General features: G+C 38.3%; 2 protein-coding genes across 2 annotated transcripts; both read right to left on the bottom strand.

Moving 5' to 3' along the window:
- Positions 1-3,543: 3,543 nt before the first annotated feature.
- LOC122650976 (putative UPF0481 protein At3g02645) lies at positions 3,544-5,262 on the bottom strand. Its single transcript, XM_043844327.1, has one exon. It carries the CDS (start codon positions 5,260-5,262, stop codon positions 3,544-3,546), a length of 1,719 nt encoding a protein of 572 aa, XP_043700262.1.
- Positions 5,263-11,769: 6,507 nt separating this feature from the next.
- LOC122650978 (putative UPF0481 protein At3g02645) lies at positions 11,770-13,557 on the bottom strand. The gene has a single exon (XM_043844328.1). The coding sequence runs from the start codon at positions 13,555-13,557 to the stop codon at positions 11,770-11,772; it is 1,788 nt and encodes a 595-aa protein (XP_043700263.1).
- Positions 13,558-26,695: the final 13,138 nt, after the last annotated feature.

Genomic DNA, 26,695 nt, shown 5'->3' on the forward strand with positions numbered 1-26,695 from the left:
TATATGGCCGCACATGAATCAAGTATTTTAATTCGATAGGTTAGTATTAAGGTTAGCATAGGGTTAGGATTTATATATATGCGGGTTTTAGGTTCTAATTCCATAAATTAAAACTCAATTTCATAAGCTACAGGAATTGAACAGAACATGGTTCATTTCAATACTTTGAAGATCAGCATGGGTTTATTAGGGTTCACTATGATTAGGTTGGAGAGAAAATGAGGAGGTGAGGATTATTACCTTAGGTTAGCAAATCCACTTTAATCCGGCACTCTTCTTCTCCCTTACTTTTTCTTCTTCTTTTCTCTCATTCTCTGTTTTAATTCATACAGGTGGAAACATTGTAAGTGAGTGAGTTAGTTATTAGATTATATTTTAATTTCTTTTACTAAGTTAACTCATGAATCGGTTGGGTGGGGTGTAGATAGAACTTAGTTTTTTAATTGACTGGATTGGTGTAGAAGGTTGTAGTGGATAGGTTTGATTGATTTCTTTATTAAGCTAACATAAGGCAATTTATGAATTGGATAAGTGTCATATAAGATGAATTGTGAATTTTGATAGGTGTCATTAGCTTAATACCTCACATAATCCAAACTCAACTCTAATTCCTTAATTTTGTCTTTTCTTGTGGGATTTTATCTATTTATGCATTAAGCCGATCCTTACGCAGATATTTGGATTTTGTGAGCCCTATGGGTCCTAGAATGTTGGGAAAAATATTTCAGGCCATTAATCGAGATGATATAACGAGATTCCCGATCGAAAACACTGGGCCTCTAAGAGCAAAATTCGCTTTGGCAGAATTCTCTGGTCGATGCAGCAATCGACTAGTACATCAGCCTGAGATTTCTGTCTTCGTTTTCTTCGTGTTGGAACATCTAAAAGTCGATTCGTTCCGCAAGCGAACCCACACGGACATAGTTATAATACCAAAAATACCTAATACGCGGTTAGGATCTCTTACCACGAGTTGTACATCCGTGTGTGGATCCCACAACCGCATGGGGGAGGTATCTGTCGTTTTGCCTACAAGCGGCGTATTACCACCGAGATTCCTTCTTCATCTTCTACTTGTTCGAACATAAATCAATACTCCATAACGCACACGATGCCACGACTTCGGGTTCCAGATCTACATTCGGATTCAGGTTAGGGTTCGGATCAAAATATGTCAGGCCGGCATCTGGAAATGTGGGGCCCAGACATGATGTCAATCATCATTATGGAAAATCACATGGTTTTGTCCGCCTTGCCCATTCCTTCCCACAAGGATATTTGTCATGTATCAAATCGTATTTTAAGTTGTGTTTACAGCCTTTTCTCTAGGAAAACTGTTGGGCTTGCCCATTTATCCTAGCTTGGAAGACCTTGTCATTTGCATGTACGAGTAAGGGATGTAAATGGATCGGATTCGGCTCGGATAGTGCTATATCCGCATCCGCATCCGCATCCGATTAGCTTCCGGACGGATTCAGATAGTACTAAACGGATACGAACACGGATACGGATCGGATATTTTATTCGTTTACATGTAAATATAGCTTTTTGGATAGCTGTGGCCTATCCGTATTCGTATCCGTTTAGCTTTTGGACAGATTCGGATAGTGCTAAACGGAAACGGACAGGGATATGGAAATGGATTTCGGCTATTCATTTACATCACTATGTACGACAGGATAGTCATATTCCACTCCTTGGTTTTGAATACTTCGTACCCAAACCTTATGTTTTTCATGCATCTTATCTGAATGAAATTTTATTTACCAAAAAAAAAAAATTGATGACAAGAAATTCTAGCACTTTGAATGGGTTGGTTAATTTACAAACTTTATGAATCGCTTTTTTTTTTTTTTATTGAAATATGTATACTTTAAAATTTAACAAAAAAAAAAATTCTAAAGAAGAAAGGTGATTTGTTGAGCATTAATTGAGCATATTACTTATGTATATCACTACCCACTAACACAAGATCCAGTTTCATCATTACAATCTCATCTCGATTCAACATATGAAATTAATTAACAATGAAACCACAAGAGCAAACCACTATCTTCTTCTTCTTCTTAAAAAAAGAAAAAAGAAAAAAAAAGAAAAAAAAACAGAAGCAAAAGCTATATAGAAACTGACTGCTCTATTGAATCCTTAAATACACTAGCCAGCTAGCTTGATCATGATTCAGTTGTTTGTGTTGATATGAACAAAACGGGAACAGTTAAATGTGGAGCAGAAAGCTTGGAAAGTCATCAACAACAAGAGCAGAATAGTTGCTGAGAAAGTGAGGAATTGCCATGAACCAAATACGTAACTCCGATCTGAAACTCCCTTCTCCCAAAATATGAAGATTAAAAAATGGGGAAAAAAAATTCCGATTCTGTTCATTTTATGATCACTGAAACGACATTATTGAAACAATTCCAATCTAATGATCTTTCCACGGGAACCAGATTCCGAGTTTGCTCCATCATTTTCATTAATTGAAACTATGCTTTTGATAGGGTTAACCCACAACCTTCCATTTCCACTTTGATTAAAACTACAGAGAACCCATCCACCCACATAATCAATATCAAATAAAAGTATAAGGGAGCTTTATTGAAGTGTCATCATCTTCTGAAAAGCGATCGTGGATGTGTTGTGTAAAGCAAATCCCTAAATCAGATGTCCACTGGAGATGTATTATCTTCTGCAACCTTCATTGGAGATAGTGTGAAGGAAAACCCTAAATCGATTTAGAGAATTTTCGTTTTGAAGGAGAAGAAAGTCATAAAGGGTAAACTGGTACTTTACATAGATCACTGAAGTATAAAAGGAAAAATTGTCTTTTTAAACTTTCAAAACTAACAGTTCTCTAACACCATGAACCATCAGGGGGTTATACATAAAAAGTGAAACTAGAGAAGTATTTTGTTAATGTTTCAAACATCAGGGGTGCATATAATTTGCTCTATAATCTTTATCTTCAAAAAACCACAAGAAAAGCAGAGAAACCAAGCAAAAGACCACGTGCACTATGAATGTGTTGGTTTATGAGCTTTATTGACATGTGTACTTTAAATTATAAGAATTTTCTAAAGAAGAAGGTGATCTGTAAAGCATTCTTGTAACAACTACCCTGAAAAATATTTAATTTAAAAGGAATTTTTCATCGATATATTATTACCTAAATCATGATTATGTTAATCGCCTAGCAAATGGCCAAATACCCACCAGCATCCAGACTCAATTAGTTAATGACAATTAGAAAAAAAAAATTTATTATGTAGAAAGTACTAGAAACAGATTAGTCAATTTAATTTTGAAATAAAGACACCAAGTGATTTATAATTAATTAAGCATGCCTTATTACACCCACTAATACAGGAACCAGTCTCATCATTACAATCTCATCTCAATTCACAAATACAATTAATTAACAAAGAAAACACAAGAACAACCCGCAATCATCTCCCCCTTTTTCATTCTTCTTTTGAAAAAAAAAAAAAAAAAAAAAAAAAAAATCAAGCAAAAGCCATGAACCAATTGTTGACACACCACACTGAATCATCCAGTTGTTGTGCTGATATGAAAAACACGAGCACAGCTATATACCGAACAAAAAGCTTGCAGAGTGGTTAACAACAAGAGCAGAATAGCTGCTAAGAATGTCAGGAATTGCCATGAACCTAACACATAACTCTTGAAAAATTTCTTAGCTTTAACCTTCCATCTCCCACTGTAGTACTTGTTTATGTCTTCAATCACCTTATCCAAGAAGGGTACTTTGTTTAATCTTACTGACTTACTCATCCCATTCCACAGGTCAGCTACCTCTTTATCACTCTTCAAATGGTTCAACACAATACCTTTCTCTCTAAGCACTTTGACATCCTCTTCAGTATCTATAATCCCATTCATTAATTCGATATATCGCGTAAAAAACAATGGTCCTGATGCATTTGATGCTTCATATGCAACCAAGTTTCTTAATACCACTTCAGTGTTAACATCTAAACTAACACTAGGGAGTTTAAATGTGAATGATTTTGCATCAAAGCTAATGCTGGTGATATCCCCTTTAGTGGCTACAAATTTGATACCTGAATTATAGAGTTCACTCACTGAAGGGATAGTGATCTCCTCTAATAAAGGAGGCTTGTTATTGCCCATCGAATTCGAACTTCCGTTTTCGGGTTTGATTTCTTCTTTATCTTCATTGAAGAAAAGATACTCAACAGGTTGTTTTAAGATTGAAAACCCAGGAAGACGAGTGATAATTGTCCAAGGTAATTTAAACAGTAACTTAACTGGCCTTGAAAGTAATACCCTTTTAATGAAACTTACCGGGGCTTTGTTTAATTTGGATAGCAAGCTCCATATTGCATTCAAGAGCTTCTTCACATCACTTGAATCCTTCTCGAATTTTTCTTCTCCCCTGTTTTCATCGATTGGAAAAGGATTTTGATCTTCAGGGGCTTCGGTGGTGATTTCGAATTGTTCTTCAGATTTGGGCACAAATATTTGGTACAAAGAATCAAGCAAATGTGCACAATCGGTGACTTTGATGTTGGGGAAGTCTTCTATCATCTTGAACGGAGTAAGCTCTTTGCATAAACCCATTAACATGGAATGCAGTAAAACGTCGGCTTCCTCCAAAGATGAATACTGAACTTCCAAGATTTTCCTCAATATGAAGAGAGGAATTTGATTCTCGAGCATCATTAAATCTCTAAGGATAGCATTATGAGCCGATTTCCTTCCTGCATAGTCCATCAAATGAGACATTGTGGACAGGATTTCACCATTGAAAGCAAATTTGCCTTCTTTGATGGCATAAACTTGGAGGAATTCAAGCAAGAAGCAAGCATCAACTGCCATCATCCATGCTAGGGTTTCACCGTTGAAATGCAGGTACTTGTGGAAACAAGCACGGATTCTCGTCTCATGTTTCATCAATCGATCCACAAGGTTGTGGAATTTAAGGGTTTGGATGAATTGTTTTTGAGTTCTTTTGGCAGCAGCAACCTTGAACCTCTCCATCTCATAGAGCTCCGAACGCCAGGGGTGGTATGGGCCAATTGCAACTTCTTGAGGAATGTAGCAATCTGGCTTGTTAGCTAATAGAGTTTTGGGGACATTGAAGATGCATACTGGCACTCCTGTATCGTCTTCAAGCTCTTCATCAAGTGTTCGACGTATTTGAATGACCCAACCCAGTTCATCAAAACTGGAATTTGATTTATTTGATGAGCTCCTGGTAGCAGTCTGGGAAGAAGAGTACATTTTTGATGATTTTCTAAGAGCGGGTTGAGAATATATGGAGATGGAAGCTCAGAAAGAAAGAAGAGACTAGTATGGTTTAATTGAGTGTTGTGTTGCTCTCTTATAAAGTCTGCGTTTTGCACAATGCCACTTCAACAGGTCTGTCTCTCTCTGTCTCTCTGTCTCTCTCTCTCTCTCTCAACCGAAACTTACACATTTCGTGTGAGAATTTAGCAGTTAGAATATTATTAGATTGTAAGAAGAAAGTGATAAAGCTAGATCCAACGAGCCTACCATTTAAAATTTTTTAATCCGTTTGGTTAATTCCCCGAAAAAAAAATATATCTGCTACCATGAAAACCTAATTAAATTTGGAAGCTAGTTGTATATTTAATACCCAATAGTAGTGAGAAGTAGTTTAGGTGTCATAATCAAGGTTTGAAGTATTGGTATCCGACATCTTGTGATTTTTATTAGGGGTTTTTTGCAAATGCCTTCTTAAAAATGGTCAAACTTAGGAATGCCCTCCTAAATTTTCACTAATTCCAAGTGTACTCTTATTTTTCAAACTAAATACCATATAGTCCCTCCCGTTAGACAGACGTTATGTCATAACAGATCCCAGTTTTTGAATATTGTTGAACCATTTTGCCCTTGATAGGATAGAATGACCAAAACGCCTTTACCTGGAAAAAAACAGAAAGAAAAAACCTGCGACTATCTTGATGATTAGATCTCTCAAGCTTGCTACCTGTTCCGCACCTGCAACTCATCTTGATGATTAGATCTCTCAAACTCCTTTTTATTTTTGTAAAGGTTAGTTGTATCCATCGTTTCAATAAACCCTAATTCCATTGAATCGTTTCGGGGAGATTGATTGAGAAGTGCAATGCAGACTCAGGACCAAGTGGAGAAATTAAGAGAGAGAGAGAGAGAGAAATTCCAAAAACCCTAATTTGAACCAAAGCTAGAGAAATGGCTGATGTTGCAGAAAAACTTAAAAAATAAATTAACCTCTGATACAGAACTGCAAAAAATTTCACTTCGTCTTGTTTGCCTTTGATTGCTCCAAGCTTCCAACCTCCGCCTAGGAAGGGAATAAAATCCTAAGAAAGTCAAAGCGCTTACAAGAGAGGAGGGAATAGGGGTCTGGATTAACTCACCCATGGAGCTTCTGTATCTTTACTTATTATATAGCAGAAATTAGGAGATGGAAGGTCCCGATCGAGTAGACGATAGGACATTTAGGGTTAATTTCAGCGGCGACAGAGCGAGTAGGCTACGTTAGGGAGTGATGGATAAGCTGAAGGATTTCATGTCTTCATTGTTTCACCTGCAACTCATCTTGGTTACCGGTTGTTTTACCGGCATCTGAGGTAGGCATCATGGTCGTCAGAGGACGTCCGTCGTCCGCCGTGTCCTTCTGAGGCCGCCGCCTCCTGGTTCGGCCACCGCAAGAGACGGCAGTGGCTTTTAAAAAAACCCTAACCAGTCTCTGTTTTGCGATTTGGGGAAGAAAGAGAGGGAATTTTCCTCTCCGATTACTTATTTTTATAAAAAAAAGAAAAAATTTTTGTATGATCAATTTTTTGAGGTCAATTGGATCATTGAACCCTATCAAGGGGCAGAATGGTTCATCAATGTTAAAAAATTGGGATCCGTTATAACATAACGTCCTGTCTATGTCTAACGAGAGGGACTATAGTGGTACTTAGTTTGGATAATAGGGGTGCACGTGAAATTAATGAAAATTTAGGGGGCAATTCATATGTTTGACCATTTTCAAGGGGCATTTGAAAAAAAACCTTTTTTATAAACATATCCTTTCATATCGTATAGTATCGAGAGAGACATAAGATATATTAGATAGATGCGGAAATGATTAAGAAACATATGAAAATGCTTAGGATACATGTAAAATACAGTTATGAAGCATAAACACTATAGGCCAATTGTTCTCTGTGCCAGGGGCGCAGGCTGCACGAGACATGGGGTGGGCGAAATGACCATCCTGTCTCCCTAAATGTCAGAAATACCCATCCCATGTGTCTGGGCGCAACATGCACTGCGGCATAGAGAACATCAGCCCATAAGAGATATGTAAAATATTTCTTCTACCAAAAAAATGTGTAAAATATATCATGTACAAAAAGGAGAACAAAGTACAACGAGAGAAGTGCATTCAATAATTGATTATATACAAAATGAGGTTTCTTATGTGTATTAATACCAAATTTTTTTTACGTACCGTATCAATATCTTAAAGATACGATACTTTCGATTAATATCACAGGATACAAAAAGATAATTATTACCTTGGTCAAAAGACTCAAAACACCATTCAAATATAGTTTTATGGTATTATTGACAACAACAGAAATTAGGGCTTATAAAGCCCTATCAAGTTTTTGGAATTTTTCTCCTCTCAGGTTCCCTAACCGGTCAGGTTCGCAGGTTTTTCTCATAGGGGGCAGAAATGACGATCTCACCCCACCCGGGCAGTGTGTTTGGGTAGGGGGTGAGGTCGTCATTTTTGCCTCCAATGAGAGGAGCCTGCAAACCTGACTGGACAGGGAACCTGAGAGAAGAACGATCCAAAATATTGTATAATAGTGTCGATTTTGCCACATGAAAAAAATGATATGATATGGTAAATTTTATTATTGAATATGTAAGGAGTAAGTCTATCTTAGCCACCGGCCGTCCAATGGAGCCATACACACGTGCTGTGGTTACTCATTTTTATATTCGTTTTTATTAAGGTAACAAGAAGGAAGAATGTGGTCGTTGAAATCATGTGTCTTTGGAGTACTTGCATTCTACGCCATGATGGATAATGGCATATTTTCAACGTCCAAACCTGGCTTGACCCTGTGGCTGAAATTTTTTAATTTTTCTGTGTACTTGTTTTATGGGACGTGGGACTTGAGAGTGGTAGTTCTCCCCGTCCTATCCAATCATGATGAGCAGAAAAAAAATCACAAGGGCCTTAATTAATGTAAATATAAGGCACCAGTACTGACTTTGATCCACACATACCCGTTGATGGTTTAGTGGCAAAGAAGTGTTGGTGTCATATGCATATTAGTATATAACCGTGGCATAAAGTTAAATTAATTCATTGAGATATGAGTTTTTCTTTTCAAATGGGTTTCAATATAATTATTACAGTTTTGAATATTATCTTTATTTTTATAGATTGAGACTATAATACTTCTTTTTCATTTATCTGATATTTTCATTGTTTTCATTATCTTGTTAAACAGATTAGTTAACCTATAAGCCCCACAATCTCCTAGGGTTTTTCACATTTATATTAGAATCTCATCAGGGCCTGGTGTCTTGCATGCATTTATCTTTTTTTTATTTTTTTATTTTATGGTTTCTTTAATTTCTATCATGCTAACCTTTCGTACATACCTATGCAGTATGGTGTCTTGTTGAATAGTATAATCGTTTGGATCATTTCTACTTGACTTATCTCTATTTAATACGTAGGTCACAAATATATTCATCTTATCTCTTCACAATGTCCTCGTCCCTTACCAACACTCATCCATCCTCACCCTTCCAAAATCTCTATTCTTCCTTTCTCTCATCTTAGCTATCTTATATATAATTTTTTTCATTCATTTGTATTTAGATTGGTATAGGGGTCATCATATTTCTTCGTCCTAACCATCCCCACAATCTTCTTAGCTTTGTTTCTATAACATCATTATACATTTTTTTATCCTCTGTATCTTTAGTCCTTAACCATGTCTTAAAACAATCTTTCTTGATCTTAATAGCCACTTGGACCTCCTCGTTCCACCACTAAGTCTCCCTACGGGCCTAACGACTACCCTTCGCTTCCCTTAACATATCTTTGACAATTCTCTTAATACAAGTCATCATCTCGTTCCACATTGCATTGGTGTTTCCCTCGAAGTCTCAATTTCCTTGTTTGACTACATTATCAATAAATGTCTTTAGAGACTCCCCTTTATCTCCACCACCTAATCTTAGGGAGCACAGATTCCCTCCTCCTATGCTTCTAGACACTGAGGCACACATCCAGGACCACTAATCTATGTTAGGGTTAAATTTAATATTTCAAAAAATTATGAGGCTGATCGTCCATTGGTGCGTTGTGTTACTTCTAATATTGCTTCTTTTTCAAGTAAGGGAGCTATTAAAGCTACACCCCAAATTCACTATACTAGATATTTGTTTATCCTTTTTCTCTACCAGATATCTTTCCAATTTTTATTATAGCTGGTTCGTATCTTTGCTAGCTATAATAATTTATCTTGTCCAGTTGCAATTCTATGTAATCTTAAAACAATGGATCCTTGATTTAGATATTTCCTCTTTTCGATCTAAGGGAGAACTGGATACATCGCTGCCTAGTTTGGCAATTGAGTCTTTCAACAAATTTGGAATTCCAACCATGCATGAATCACCCCCTAATTAATTTTATTTGCTAGTAATTTTGAGTCTTTCATGTAAAATTACCGATTGGGCTTCAATATTTTTTTATCTTAACAGATTAATTTTTGTAGGACTTGGCTATAATATGGCAGGAGATAAAGTCGAAGCCCAGGCCAGGGGCTTGCTCATGGGGATCCAACCAATCAGGTGTGTAGATGGGATACAGAGAAGTAGAGATATAGACGTGTTCTTTGGCGATGGAGGCTTTATTTCCCAAATTTTAATTGGTGAGATGGCCGTGGGTATGTTTTAAAACATGCTTGAGATTCATTTCTATAGTCTCATTTTTTTAAAATGCAACATTAAAAAATTGGTAAACACACAAACCACACGGGAGTATCCAAAAGGTTAACCGACTTTTAAGACCGTGGAATCAACTTGATCAGTTGAGTTGTATATTCAAGATTTTTTATTTGTTACTTAAACTAATATTATTGCTAATGAATAGTGTAAGAGCATAGAGTTTTTCACGATTCCTGTCGTCTGAGAAAGAAAATCTATCTATATCATACTTTTAGCAGAAAAGCAATGGTCATGAGTTGCCACCTAGATTAAGATCTAGTACGTATCCACAAATATGACTACACAAGTAATTTCAATGGAAACTAATCAAATCATGGGAATTAGGCTACGATCGAGTCGAGTTGCAAACCAAGATAGGTATTAGGTAAGGGTGTCAAAACCTAAATCGAACCGATAAAACCAGCCCGGCCCAACCTGATCGAGCCCGATCCAAACCGAACCAATGCCTTAACAATTCAGCTTCGGTTTCCAGGTTAAGAAACAATTCGGTTTCGGCTCGGTTGAGGCAAAACCGACGGGCCACCGATTGTCCTACCCGATAGGACCAAACACCGAATTGAAACCGATATCACAAATCGAACCGAATCCAAGTCCAACCCGAACCGAAATCGAAACCGAAAAGTCCTTATTGGTTCGGTTTTGATTTCCCTTAAACTCACACTGAAACCGAAAAAACTGAACCGAACCCGAACTGAACCGTTCGATTGGCACCTTTAGTGTTAGGTATCTCGATTCACCCGCTCAAACGGGTGTTCTTGGTTACTTGATTAAAATTAAACTATGGGAAAAAGAACACTACCTGGTCATGTGGCTCATGTGCCAAGACACAGAAACACGTAAAAGTAGGTACCGCCCAGCCCACATGAAATAAAAAATCACATCTATGTGATATCTATGCATACACTCTAATTGGCCCCCGCATTGATGCAAACACTACACGACCAGACAACGTTCTCTTACCCTTAAAGTAATTATGACATATACAATAGAAATTATGATAAGGGAAAGGATAGATACATACCTTGTGCTACAAAACAGCGATTACTATATATAAAACATGGGAGAGGATTAGGCACACCGCTACATGCATTAATTAATGGGTAGCACCAATGGGGGCCCGGGGATGGGAGAGAGATAGACACAATGGGTGCTAAGGAGGAGGGAGAGATAGGCCCAATGGGTTCTAGCTAACAATCCAGATCCTCTATGAGGGGGCTGCCCCAACGGCCTGTGCTGGACGGACACAAGGCTGTGTGCAAGGACGGCCTTATCCCTACTCGAGCACCTTGCCCGACTGGGGGTAAGGCGGTCATTGTGCACCGCCTTGTGTCTGCATAGCACAAGCTGTTGGGGCAACCGCGCCGTAGAAGATCTAGATGCTCTAGCTTATGGTATACCGGCGATGTGCATAGCAAATGGCCAAATACCCACCAGCATCCAGACCTGTTTAGCTAATGACAATTAGAATAAAAAAAAAAAGAAAAGTATCATGTAGAAACAGATTAGTCTAGTTATTTTTGAAATAAAGACACACCAAGTGATTACTAATTAATTAAGCATTCCTTATCACACCCACTAATACAGGAACCAGTTTCATCATTACAATCTCATCTTAATTCACAAATGAAATTAATTAACAAAGAAAACACAAGAACAAACCACAATCATCTTCCCCTTCTTATTCTTCTTCAGAAAAAAAAAAAAAAAAATCAAGCAAAAGCCATGAACCAATTGTTGACGCACCAGACTGAATCATCCAGTTGTTGTGTTGGTGTTGAGATGAAAAACACGAGCACAACTATATACCGAGCAAAAAGCTTGCAGAGTGGTCAACAACAAGAACAGAATAGCTGCCAAGAATGTCAGGAATTGCCATGAACCAATCACATAACTCTTGAAAAATTTCTTAGCTTTAACCTTCAATCTACAACTGTGGCAGTTGTTTATGTCTTCAATCACCTTATCCAAGAAGGGTACTTTGTTTAATGTTACTGACTTACTCATCCCATTCCACAGGTCAGCTACCTCTTTATCACTCTTCAAATGGTTCAACACAATACCTTTCTCTCTAAGCAGTTTTACATCCTCTTCAGTATCTATAATCCCATTCATTAATTTGACGTATCGCGTAAAAAACAATGGCCCTGATGCATTTGATGCTTCATATGCAACCAAGTTTCTTAAAACCACTTCAGTGTTAACATCTAAACTAACACTAGGGAGTTTAAATGTGAATGATTTTGAATCAAAGCTAATGCTGGTGATATCCCCTTTAGTGGCAACAAATCTGATACCTGAATTATAGAGTTCACTCACTGAAGGGATAGTAATCTCCTCTAATAAAGGAGGCTTGTTATTGTCCATCGAATTCAAACTTCCGTTTTCGGGTTTGATTTCATCTTTATTTTCATTGAAGAAAAGATACTCAACAGGTTGTTTTAAGATCGAAAACCCAGGAAGACGAGTGATAATTGTCCAAGGTAATTTAAACAGTAACTTAACTGGCCTTGAAAGTAATACCCTTTTAATGAAACTTACCGGGGCTTTGTTTAATTTGGATAGCAAGCTCCATGTTGCATTCAAGAGCTTCTTCACATCAGTACTTGAATCCTCCTCCACGAATTTTTCTTCCTTGTTTTCGTCGATTGGAAAAGGATTTTGATCTTCATGGACTTCAGTGGTGATTTCGAGTCGTCCTTCTTCGGATTTGGGCAGAAATATTTGGTACAAACAATCAAGCAAATGTGCAGAATCGGTGAATTGGATGTTGGGGAAGTCCTCCTCCATCATCATCTTTAATGGAGAAAGGTCTTTGCATAAACCCATTAACATGGAATGCAGTAAAGCGTCGGCTTCGTCCAAAGATGAATACTGAACTTCCAAGATTTTCCTCAATATGAAGAGAGGAATTTGATTCTCGAGCATCATTATATCTCTAAGGATAGCATTATGAGCCGATTTCCTTCCTGCATGGTCCACCAAATGCGACATGGAAGAAGACGGCGACGACGACGACGACGACGACGAGAAGATTGTCCTGGAAAGGACATTATAATTACCTTGTTGTTTGATGGCATAAACTTGGAGGAATTCAAGCAAGAAGCAAGCATCAACTGCCATCATCCATGCTAGGGTTTCACCATTGACAGGAAGGTACTTGTGGAAACAAGCACGGATTCTGGTCTCATGTTTCATCAATCGATCCACAAGGTTGTGGAATTTAAGGGTTTGGATGAATTGTTTTTGAGTTCTTTTGGCAGCAGAAACCTTGTACCTCTCCATCTCATAGAGCTCAGAACGCCAGGGGTGGTATGGTCCAATTGCAACTTCTTGAGGAATGTAGCATTCTGGCTTGTTAGCTAATAGAGTTTTGGGGACATTGAAGATGCAAACAGCTGGCACTCCTGCTGTATCCTCTTCAAGCTCTTCATCTAGTGTTCGACGAATGTTACTGACCCAACCCAGTTCATCAAAACTTGAATTTTCCCTTGATTTATTTGATGAGCTCCTGGTAGCAGCAGTCTGGGTAGAAGAGTACATAGTTGAGATGAGAATATATCGAGATGGAAGCTCAGAAAGAAGCTAGAGACTGTTAATTTAGTGTTGTGTTGCTCTCTTATTATTATTATATATAAACTGTGCTTACGTTTTGCACTATACCACTTCAACGTACATGTTTTTTTTTGGTTGGTCGAGACTTGAACGTAGATGTTAACGATAAGGTTGGCTTATCTCTATCCGGCCACCACCACATATCCATTCCACCACATTTAGGGATGTAAATGAATAGTCGAAATTCGTTTCGTATCCGTATTTAAATCTGTTTAGCATTATTTGAATTCGTTCGAAAGCTAAACGGATACGGATAGGCTATAACTATCCGAAAAGTTATATTTACATGTAAATGGATAAAATATCAGATTCGTATCCATGTCCGTATCCGTTTAGCAGTATCCGAATCCATCCGAAAGCCAATCGAATGTGGATGCAGATATAGCACTATCCGAGCCGAATCCGATCTGTTTACATACCTAACCACATTGCAGTAGACGTAGGTTACTCATTAACCGAACCACGTAAATCCTACCTTTTCTATTTCTCTTTCTCTTATTTTTTTAAACTAAACATGGTTTCTATTACATTGTAGAGAATCCTAGGATATCTCAGAAATAAGGAAAGAGAAAAAGTGGCAAGGCCAATATCACCACATGTGAAATGTGATATGGCTGCTAATCCTGCTATACATAAAGAGAGAGATCGAGAGTTTCCTAATGATGCAAGATTGCTTTGGCAGTACTATAACGGTCAATACATTCCCTCAAGGTGAAGGGGCCTTTATCCTCTCAATTTGCTTTCTCGTACTTGACGTCAAATACATCTAACAGAGGAGGCGGAAATGACTATCCTACTCCCTGCCCGAACACATTGCCCGAGATGGGGTCCACATGAGGTCCACCTCCCTCTATTAGATGTACTTGACGTCACGTACGGACAGGCAAATTAAGAGGTTAAAAATTTGGGCCTGACTTCAAATCTTCAAATTTCGCTATGTCAATTTTGCTAGTCATTGGGAGCAGGAACAGCGTAGAGACCGATAATTAAGAATCAAAATAGGTCCGGTCCATGGGAGTTGGATCGGATAGAACGGGTTTTATAGGGAGATACCCGTCTGCTCTTGAGTCCTGACCCGAACTGCAAAATAATTTGACAGTTCCATCTATAATTTAGGGAAATTTTCATCTAACAACCCCTCCAATGGACCATGGAATTAATGCCACACCAGTAAGGATCAAAAAATAAATTTGGGCCCAAAAACTAACATAAAAAACCTTTTAATTGTTAATTAGTGATATCAGCATGTTAGTTTTTTTAAAAGACTATTTTGCCTTTTCCCTTAAAACAACTAAACCCTAGTCATCTTTTTCAGTTGAATTCCCATCTCTGCAACTGGCACCGTTGCCCATCTCTCATCTCTGCACACCCTGGCACACACTCACTTGGGGTGGATCTTCCAAGCCCCAACTCCAAACCCAGTTTGAGTCAAGATCGAAGTTCGAAGTTCGAACCGATAGAGTTGTAGAGAAATCGAAGCCTTATGGTTTGAATCCCCATTTCCTTCATCGATCTCTTTCTTTCCTTTGATTTTTCATTCTTCCATTTCTCTTTTCCCCATTCCAAGTGTTTTTTCTTCTCAGTTTGTCTCTTCTGTCCGTGGATTATGCAACTGCATTTGGGTGTTGCTTTGCTCAAATCCCAAACTCCTTATTCGTCTCTCTCTCTCTCTCTCTCTCTTTTTTGGGTGTTGTTTTGCTCAAAAAATCTTGGTTGAAAGCCAAGATTTTGGTGCTTAGTGGGTTTTCCCATCTACTCTTAAAGAGGGTTTAAGACCTGCAACTAATCCTGGCGATAATTACAGGTATGGAACTCATAAACCAGGTGGTCTTTCAGCCCTAGATTCAACAGCCTGAATCTTCATATTCCTAGGGTGTATAACTTGATACAAGAGATTGAATGAAGAGAAGGGGACCTAATTGCGAATTCTGATGGTGCTGCAATGAGTATTGGCGTTTGGCCAAGGCAAGGTGAGATGCTAAAGATCGGAATCCAATAAGGATCAGAAGTCGATGAGGGGATCGAATAAATATATGTATTCCCCTTTCGAACGAACAAAATTAACAATAAAATCAAATTTATATTTCTCTTCTCTTTTTCTTCTGTCCCCTTTTCTTCTACTTTATTTTCCTTGTCTGAAAATTCTCTGCTCTGTTTGACTTTTTATAATATTTACTAATTGCTGTGAAGAACTATTGAAGATGGAAGATTTTCTCGGATCCGGTTGCCAAAATTTCAATGTCCTTCAACCTACCACATGGCAGATACTTGTGTGAATATCCTTTGATTTCATTGTAGTTATGTCATCTAAGAACAGGACTCACTTAAAATAAATAAACATTAGCTCTAATCTTACATTTATCATTTTATTAAAACAAATTAAGAGGTGTAAATTAGGCAATTGAGAGCAGGATCAAGCACATCTTGGCGGGATGAAAGGGGATATGTTGGGCCAACAATCCAGGTAATGCTTGAGCGCCAAAATCTCTGCATGTCACGAGCTAGTCATAGTATATATTAGGGGTGTCAAACGGTTAATTAGTTCGGCTTGGTTTTGGTCGGATTGAATCTGTTTCGGTCTAGGAATAGGTGAGACCAAAATCAAATCGTTAAGAAACTTTGGTTTTGAGTCAGTATCAGTTTCAATCCAGTATGATTTCGATTTTTTTTTATTATCGGGTTAATAACGGTTTAGATCAGTTTGTTTTTGGACTTGAACCGTACCACAATGAAATCTTACATTCATAACTTGAAATGATGAAAGATTCGACAAAAACACGTACTTCAAATCATCTTCCCAAGCCAACAAGTAAACAACCAATAATAGGGAAATTGATTCAATGTGTTCTTGTTGTAATCAGAACAAAGATGAATAAACTATAAGACGATAACTAATATTGGAATCAATGGATAGTAATCAATAAGAAACATAACTAACATCGAAATCACAAAAATGAACCCAAATATCAAATCATTCATTTAAGTGTCCAACTAATTTTATATAGTGCACAAGAAGATCAATGAAAGTGTTTTTTAGAGATCATTTTCTCTATTCATAACCTCATACTCATTGATAACAATTCCTAACACAACCATATAAATCTTCTCACTAGTATTGAAATCAATTCACATATTCATAACCTCGTACTCATTGATTTCATTCTGTTTGGTTTTTTGATCTAGATATTGGTCGATTCGATACAGTTTAGTTTTCAGACGGTCTCGTCATACCCAGTCCAAAACCAATCCGACAAGGATCAGTTCAGTTCAATCCGAGTTATTTCGGTTTGGGCTATGTTTCGACACTCATAGTTATCTAGTGGTGACCAAAAAACAAAACAACAATAATAATAGTACTAATAGGTGATGGTCTAGTAAAGCCCTTCAAGATGTTTGATCTATGTCTCTTTTCTCATGAAATGGACATCGTAGAAAAATTTCATGTGCTCTAGGTTTCAATCAAAACAAAGGGAAAACGAAATCTTTTTGACTTTTTTTGCTTGGGTAGAAAAAATCTGCTTGTCAAGAATGTGTATTTGGAAGATTAGAAGAAGAAAAGTGAAGTTGGGATTCAGTTCTTGTACCTAAGATTCTATTCGTAGTCCTAAGCCTACCAAATAGGTGTGGACTTTGTGATTATGTTAGGTACACCATATATGTGGTCTGAATTAATTACAAGAGTTAGTTGTTTGGTGGGAATCTACATACCGGTTTGATCCATCATTAATAGAGATAGACCAATTGAAAACCATCAAAGCTGCTGTTTGATGTTTTTCACGGAGTCATCTAGTTCTCCGGTTAAGACATGGGCATCTCTGATGTCAGCTAGTAATGGCCCACTTACAGATCATTGGTGTTCTTCCATCTCCAGCCAATTCTCCTTGGCCTTGGCATCTTATAAATGACTTAGTTTATATTTCTGATATATTACAAGATATATGTTTTGACAAACAGGGAGTCTCATTTTGTATAGCCTAAGCTATTAACCTTGCCAGACACGCTCAGTCTAAAAACATTGTATATTTTTCAGTTCCCAAGTTATATATTTTGTTTTTTACCATAAAAAAAAAAAAAACGGTTCTATTTAAGATGTTCTGGGCTGTGGATCTCCTCCTTTCTAGAAGGGCTTGATCCCTTTATTTGCATCTGAATTTTTGACCTTGTAGCATTAATGTCTAATTGATCAAAAAGTTTTGTAATTTTTTATAGGGAAATGGTTCCCCCTGAGTAAGCGGTATAAAGGAACACAACAATGAGGTACCATGCAACAAAATGGCATAGTACATTAGAGGGTAGAGAAGTCATTTTATTTGAGAAGGAAAAAAATAGACAAAAAGATGCTAGGTACCTTACTCCCCCCCCCCCTCCTTGTGAAAGGTCCCTACCTTGACGGTTCAAGAACCTTTCCCTTTTTCTCAAGTGAAAAAGAACTTCGTCTGGGATTATGTGTTGTGCATGGACACAAAGGGGTAAAATGCTACTATGTAATATATTTCATTATACAGCACTAGTGTGCATCATTTTCCCATAAAGTTATGGGTCGATGTTCTCTGTGCCACAATGCAGGCTGCACTCAAACACATGGGGAAAACATTTGGCTTATCTTTTGTTTTTTTATTATAAAAAGAGTTCTTTATTAATGGAAATAATGTGAAAAACTCAATGATTAGATTATGAACACATCTCCGAAAACCAATGATCGAAATTGGGCCAAACAGTCGTATATGTTAATGAACCGGTGAAATCGACTCGAACCAACTGTAATACCCGAAACAAACCAAACCATTCCTAATTGGATCGGTTTGGGCTGGGGTATTGGACACTTGCAACCAAACTGAAACTGAACCTGATACCGATACCAGCTTGAAACTCATTAAAAATCGTATTTTTTCCTTAAGTTTGCATACATATGTATGTCAAACCGAATCAAAACCGATAACAAGCTGATAAGAACTCGAAACCAAACCAAATCAAAGGCGTAGCTTTCCTTATTGGTTTGGTTTCGGAATCACCTTTACCACACTGAAACCAATTCAGCATGGACCGAAACATGGTTTGACACCCCTAGTTATGAGAAGAAATGGCACCACTATGAATTGGTTGGTTTTCAGACTTTATGACCCTTCAAATAAACAATCTAAAGTAGATGGTGATCTGTAAAGTATTCTTCTTGCATTTCTGTGATGCCTATGCATACAGTCAGTCTTATTGGCCCCCGCACTGATGTGAACACTAAACAACCAGACAATGTTCTCTTGCAGTAATTATGACATATACAATAGAAATTATAATAAGGGAAAGGATAGATACATACCTTGTGCTACAAAACGGAGTTTAGTATCTATAAAACATGGGAGAGGGTTAGGCACACCGTTGCGTGCGTTAATTAGCGGGCACCACCAATGGGGGCCTGGGGATGGGAGAGAGATAGACACAATGGGTGGTAAGGAGGAGGCAGAGATCAGAATAATTGTCACCTCTAATTCGCGGGCACCTCCAATTCCTCCAATTCCTTTAATAGGGGGGAGTGGACGCCACCTTGGGCAGTGTTTTCGGGCAAGGGGTAAGGTGGTCATTTCTGCCCCCATGCGAGGAATTGGAGGGGATAACGATTCGGAGTGATAGATCCAATGGGTTCTAGCTTACTATCCAAATCCTTTACGGTGGGGCTGCCCCAATGGCTTGTGCTGCGCAGACACAAGGCAGTGCTTAATGACCGCCTTACCCCTTCCTAAGCGCCTTGCCCGAGTTGGGGTAAGGCAGTCATTACGCACCGCCTTGTGTCTACACAACACAAGCCTTTGGGACAGCCGCGCCATAGAAGATCTGGATGCTCTAGCGTATGGTATACCGGCGATGTGCATAGCAAATGGCCAAATTCCCACCAGCATCCAGACCTGTTTAGCTAATGACAATTAGAAGAAAAAAAAAGAAAAGTATTTTGTAGAAACAGATTAGTCTATTTACTATTGAAATAAAGACACACCAAGTGATTAATAATTAATTAAGCATTCCTTATCACACCCACTAATACAGGAACCAGTCTCATCATGACAATCTCATCTTGATTTACAAATGAAATTAATTAACAAAGAAAACACAAGAACAACCCACAATCATCTTCCCCTTCTTATTCTTCTTCGGAAAACAAGAAAAAAGGTAAAAAAGAAAAAGAAAAAACAAAAGCCATGAACCAATTGTTGACACAGCACACTGATCAATCATCCAGTTGTGGTGTTGAAATGACAAAAACACGGGCACAACTATATACCGAGCAAAAAGCTTGTAGAGTGGTCAACAACAAGAGAAGAATAGCTGCCAAGAATGTCAGGAATTGCCATGAACCAATCACATAACTCTTGAAAATTTTCTTAGCTTTAACCTTCAATCTACAACTGTGGTACTTGTTTATGTCTTCAATCACCTTATCCAAGAAGGGTACTTTGTTTAATCTTACTGACTTACTCATCCCATTCCACAGGTCAGCTACCTCTTTATCACTCTTCAAATGGTTCAACACAATACCTTTCTCTCTAAGCAGTGTCACATCCTCTTCAGTATCTATAATTCCATTCATTAATTCGATGTATCGCGTAAAAAACAATGGCCCTGATGCATTTGAGGCTTCATATGCCACCAAGTTTCTTAATACCACTTCAGTGTTAACATCTAAACTAACACTAGGGAGTTTAAATGTGAATGAGTTTGCATCAAAGCTAATGCTGGTGATATCCCCTTTAGTGGCAACAAATCTGATACCTGATTTATAGAGTTCACTCACTGAAGGGATAGTGATTTCCTCTAACAAAGGTGTCTTGTTATTGTCCAACGAATTCGAAGAACTTCCGTTGTTTTCGGGTTTGATGTCTTCTTTATCTTCATTAATGAAGAAAAGATGCTCAACAGATTGTTTTAAGATTGAAAACCCAGGAAGACGAGTGATAATTGTCCAAGGTAATTTAAGTAATAACTTAACTGGCCTTGAAAGTAATACACTTCTAATGAAACTTACCGGGACTTCGTTTAATTTGGATAGAAGACTCCATATTGCATTCAAGAGCTTCTTCACATCAGTACTTGAATCCTCCTCGACGAATTTTTCTTCCTTGTTTTCGTCGATTGGAAAAGGATTTTGATCTTCATGGACTTCAGTGGTGATTTCGAGTCGTTCTTCGGATTTGGGCAGCAATATTTGGTACAAACAATCAAGCAAATGTGCAGAATCGGTGAATTGGATGTTGGGGAAGTCCTCCTCCATCATCATCTTTAATGGAGAAAGGTCTTTGCATAAACCCATTAACATGGAATGCAGTAAAGCGTCGGCTTCGTCCAAAGATGAATACTGAACTTCCAAGATTTTCCTCAATATGAAGAGAGGAATTTGATTCTCGAGCATCATTAAATCTCTAAGGATAGCATTATGCGCCGATTTCCTTCTTGCATAGTCCACCAAATGCGACATGGAAGAAGAAGAAGAAGAAGAAGAAGAAGAAGAAGACGACGACGACGACAACGACAACAAGATTGTCCTGGAAAGGACTTGATTACCTTGTTGTTTGATGGCATAAACTTGGAGGAATTCAAGCAAGAAGCAAGCATCAACAGCCATCATCCAGGCTAGGGTTTCACCATTGACAGGAAGGTACTTGTGGAAACAAGCACGGATTCTGGTCTCATGTTTCAACAATCGATCCACAAGGTTGTGGAATTTAAGGGTTTGGATGAATTGTTTTTGAGTTCTTTTGGCAGCAGAAACCTTGTACCTCTCCATCTCATAGAGCTCAGAACGCCAGGGGTGGTATGGTCCAATTGCAACTCCTTGAGGTATGTAGCAATCTGGCTTGTTAGCTAATAGAGTTTTGGGGACGTTGAAGATGCAAACAGCTGGCACTCCTGCTGTATCGTCTTCAAGTTCTTCATCTATTGTTCGACGTATGTTACTGACCCAACCCAGTTCATCAAAGCTTGAATTTTCCATTGATTTTTTTGGTGAAGAAGAGTACATTTTTTATGATTTTCTACGAGTGGGTTGAGATGAGAATATATCGAGATGGAAGCTCAGAAAGAAGCTAGAGACTGTTAATTATGGTTTAATTGAGTGTTGTGTTGTGTTGTGTTGCTCTCTTTTATATATAAACTGTGCGTACACCACTTCAACGCACATGTTTTTTTTTTTTTTGCTTTTTTGTTGGTCGAGACTTGTTGCCCTATCTCCATCCGGCCACCACCACATATCCAGTCTACGTAGTGAAATAATCTCTTTGCCATGGACTTAATTAGGTTACTCATTAACCCAACCGCGTAAATTCTATCTTCTCCATTTTGTCTCTTCTCTCTTAGAAAGAAAGCTGACGACGTGCAACACGTTCGCGAACAAAATGGAAATCAATTTCCATGTGCTTGGTACGAGCATGAAACACAGGATTGACCGAGAGATAGATGATACTAATATTGTCGCACCAAACAACGAGAGGGCTACGTAAAGGATATCCAAGTTCAGCAAATAGGGATTCAAGCCAGATTAATTCTACAGGTGCATAAGCCAGTGCCTTGTACTCAGATTCTGTAGAGGACTGGGCCACAGTTTTCTGTTTGTGAGACGACCAAGAGATGAGATTTGGTCCAAGAAAAATTGCGTACCCCCTTGTGGAGCACTAATCGAGGCCACTCCCAGCCTAATCGACATCAAAAAAGGCCTAAAGTGAATGAGATGTGGACTTGCTAATAAAGAGACCATGATCGATGGTAGCCTATAGATATCGAAGGATGAGCTTCACCATGGCCCAGGTATCAACTGTTGGAGAGTGCATAAATTGCCATACACGATTGACGACAAAAGAAAGGTCAGGTCGTGTCAATGTAGCATATTGGAGAGCTCCAACAATGGAGCGGTACTGAGTGGAGTTCAATGAGGAGCACCCCCTGAGTTAGAGTCGGCCTGAGTTGTAGCAATGGGTGTTTGGATTGGTTTGTAATCAGCCATGCCTGCCTTGGTGAGTAAATCGCGAATATATTGGGTCTTAGATAATAAAACACTAGTGGTTGTGCGAACCGCTTCAATCCCAAAAAAATAATGTAGTTCACCAAGATCTTTAATGGAGAACTCACTTGAAAGTTGGCGAAGGAGGAGAGAGACCTGGGAGGAATCACTGCTGGTGACTAAGATGTCATCCACATGTACCAAAACATATAGAACATGAAAACCCACCTTGAGGATAAAAAGTGACGGGTCGGTTTTGCTAGCAATGAAACCCAGGTGAAGAAGAAACTGCGACAAGCAATGGAACCAGCCACGGGGTGCTTGTTTAATAGACATATCATATCGTATTGTATCGGAGAGACGCATAATATGCTAAATACGTGTGGTTATGGTTAAGAAACATATGGAAATGCTTAGGATATATGTAAAATATAGTTTAAATCATAAACATTGTAAATAAGTACGACGAGACAAGTGCATTCAATTGATTGTATATAGAGTGAGGTTTCTTACATGTACTTACCACATTTCTTTTAAGTATCATCTCTGTATTATATCGTATCAATACCTTAAAGATATGATACGCATTAATTAGTATCAAAGAATATAAAAAAGATACTTAAAAGCTTGGTCATAACACCATTCAAATATAGTTTGATGGTATTATTGACAACAACGGAAATTAGGGCTTATAAAGCCCAATAAAAATATTGTATAACATTGTTCATTTTGCCACATGAAAGAATGATATGAAGTGGTAAATTTTATTATTGAATGTCTAAGGAGTAGTCTGTTAGGATTTTCTGTGGGCTTAATTAATTATGCCATACCTATTGGTGTGGGTTCACAGGCATAAACCCTGCTTGGGAATAGTTTTAAGGATATTGGGGGTATACTAGTCTTTTCCATTGTGGGGGTGGATTGGATTAGGGTTTGTATTTATTATAAATACATGATTAGGGTCCCTGCAGCCTCTTGGTCTCATTCTCTATTCGTCTCACAAGAAAGGGAGTCAAAGTGGGAAGAGAAGGTTGTGAAAAATCCAGACCGAGGGACATCAGTTATTGTTTGAGGACGAATCAAGCTTGGAGCCTTTCTTTTGTTATTGTTCTTCGTCAATATACGTGGGTGACAGGTGCACTTGTTTTTCCGTTATTTTATTCAATCGTGTTCTAGATCTCTGTATGGAGATGGATGCGGGTTTAACAAAACCCAAGGTTGTTCTAACAAGTGGTATCAGAGCCATCCATACAGACCTAGAATCGATTGTTTGTTAGTGTGAGCACTTGAATCGATTTTAACGACGAAGAACGAATTTTTTCGAGTGAACCGCGTACTTGTTTTGGCAGCTGCCAGAATTTGTCACCTGTTAAACTGGAAATTTTATATACTGGGCGATAGGGCTCAGCGAGATGAACGTTTTGGTGGGTGGATCGCCGCCGCCGGGCAAAGCAGCAGGTGAGATCCACTCTCCCGCTGATTTAAAAAAATTAAATAATTATGATATCATCGTGACGTCGTAGTGCTGGCGTCAGCCACTGTGACTTGCGGGTCATGTTTGATCCGGTCAGAGAAGGACCCGACCCAAGTCAAAGATACCCGACCCGGTCAACTATGACCAGGTCAAAGATTCTCTGACCCGATCAAAGTCAAACCGACAAGACTCGAGACCCGTTGGCTGACCCGGTTTCTTTAACCCGAAAACCCAATTGGGTGAACTGACGGTCCGGTTCAGTCAAACCGATTTGGTTCACTCTTTAAAAACAAAAAACTTCCAGAGGACTATGTGGGTTAGTTTGGACGAATTTTGAGGTATGGTTTTTTCTAGGGTGTCTATTTTCTCGTGCTCTTTGTTTTGATTTGCAATTCAATATATGTTGAAAAATCAGAGACCATAGTTCTGGCATTTTTTACGTTGTCCTACAATCTTAAATGTATGTTATAATGGGCGTGGAGCATCGGATTGAGCTCTAGTTTGGAACGTGGTGTCCGGTTTTTTGAGATCTATTTTTGGGTACCTTGTTTGAGTACTATTGACACCTTCAAAGATGTGTTTTTTTATGGTTTTGTATATATGGACTTGGTTTTCTCAAATTTTATTTTTAATTACAATAGATGATGGGTGTCCTGGTTTTGGGGTTTGAGATACTTAAATGTATCAAAGTGACTTTAATATCAAAGTTAATTTTGTGCATAGGTTTTGGAATCCCCAATTTGGCTGCAGAGGTTAGGATTGCAAAGTGTCATGATGGGATTAGGCGGGACCCACCAAAATGGCATGCCTGGTTTTTATTGTGATGTTTTTGTAATTCAAGGTTATATAATTGTATTTTGCAGCAAAATAGATAATGATCACCCAAAGGTGACATTGTCGAGGTTTAGAAGTTTTTATGCCCAAGAAATGGAGAAGCATGGCTTAGGGGTTTCTTATCACCCAAAGGTGGAGGAGATTTTCGAACATCATTGCCTTCTCGTAGTAGTTGCACTAAAAGGACCAGTGCATTTCTCAACCCAAAGATTGTAAAGTGTAGTATGGTCGGAACTCTTGTTTGCTAGTTCTAATTGTTGGCATGGTTCATTTGGTATGGGTATATCACACCAAAGTGTTGGTGACATTTGCCCAAAGGTAATGTCACTTAAGTTAAGGAAACACATATTGGAAAGGACAATAATCCAGGGGTCTCTTCTGCCCAAAGGTGATAGAATTTCCAGGAGTTGTTCCTTCTGCGGTAAATGTGGATGAATAAGAGAACTAGTGCATCCCTAGCCCAAAGGATAGGGGTGTAGTAACGGTTGCAATTCTTATTCGATTTTACTGGTAAGTGCACTGATTATGTGATTGACTGGCCTATTTATTCATGTCTAATATCTTGTTGATTGCTTCTTCTTCTATGCATGATGTCATGTTTGGGAATATTTTCTACTATTCTTACTCGTATTGGAATGATTATAAAAAAAAAAAAGAATAAGTTGTCGACCTAGAAGAGAATTTAGGGTTTCTGTCCAAACTTGATATGTTTAGGAACACTCTAGGAGATAAGATCATGATAAGAAAATGGGAACATGGGATAGAAGGTAGTAGTGTTCACTCGTGATGAAACTAAAGGTTTGGTGGTACCAGGCCACACAGGAATTCAGGCAGTTGTTTAAAAAGTTTGGTACAATTTACTTGGTGGTTTGTTATTTGTTTTAGCTAATCAGTGGGAGCTATTGCTTATTTTGATTAATTAGTGAGAACTCAGTGGGAGTATGTTTATTTTTTTAACTGTTATGTTTCATGCTTAGTTTGTGAAGCATGATAATTGTGAATATACTTGTTTATGCTTGGTTTGTTGAGCATGGACATTTATGAGTATGCATGGTTTGCTTGATTTAGCAGTTGTATGCATATGTTTATTGATATGTAAATGTTTCAAGGCGGTAATGTCAATGTTTCGTGGTGGTAATAACTAAAGGCGATATTTAGCCAAAGTTAGGCGGTAAGCCAAAGTTAGATGTTAACAAGGTTGTGGTGGTTTGCCCAATGTCGATTAACATCAAAGAAAGGATCTGTTAAGGGCGTGACAACAAGGTTGTGATCACATGGTGGTTGTCATGGTTTTATTTCCCAATACGATTCTGGTTAACAGATGGACTTGTATTTGTGATTGACAGAAAGTTGTGCACCGTATATTGAGGTGTATCTTCTGCTGTTGTCCAATATGAGTCGATTTGTTGACTGAATCAAGGATTCAAAACTATTATTTGCGGTGTGACTCATTGGCCAAGCCAGTTGGGAAGTGAGTATAATTAATGTAGCCCAAGTGGTAGATTGTTAGGATATTCTGTGGGCTTAATTAATTATGTTATACCTATTGATGTGGGTCCACAGGCATAAACCTTGCTTGAGAATAGTTTTAAGGATATTGGGGGTATATTAATCCTTTCCATTGTTTGGGTGGATTGGATTAGGGATTGTATTTATTATAAATACATGGTTAGGGTCCCTGCAGCCTCTTGGTCTCATTCTCTATTCTTCTCACAAGAAAGGGAGCCAAAGTGGGAGGAGAAGGTTGTGGAAGATCCAGACTGAGGGACATCAGTTAT

This window comes from Telopea speciosissima, chromosome 2 (assembly GCF_018873765.1).
Source record: "Telopea speciosissima isolate NSW1024214 ecotype Mountain lineage chromosome 2, Tspe_v1, whole genome shotgun sequence".
In the NCBI taxonomy this organism is placed as follows: Eukaryota; Viridiplantae; Streptophyta; class Magnoliopsida; order Proteales; family Proteaceae; genus Telopea; species Telopea speciosissima.

What these genes read in the sequence shown, in the direction of transcription:
- LOC122650978 (XM_043844328.1), bottom strand. Translation starts at nt 13,557, where the DNA reads ATGTACTCTTCTACCCAGACTGCTGCTACCAGGAGCTCATCAAATAAA.
- LOC122650976 (XM_043844327.1), bottom strand. Translation starts at nt 5,262, where the DNA reads ATGTACTCTTCTTCCCAGACTGCTACCAGGAGCTCATCAAATAAATCA.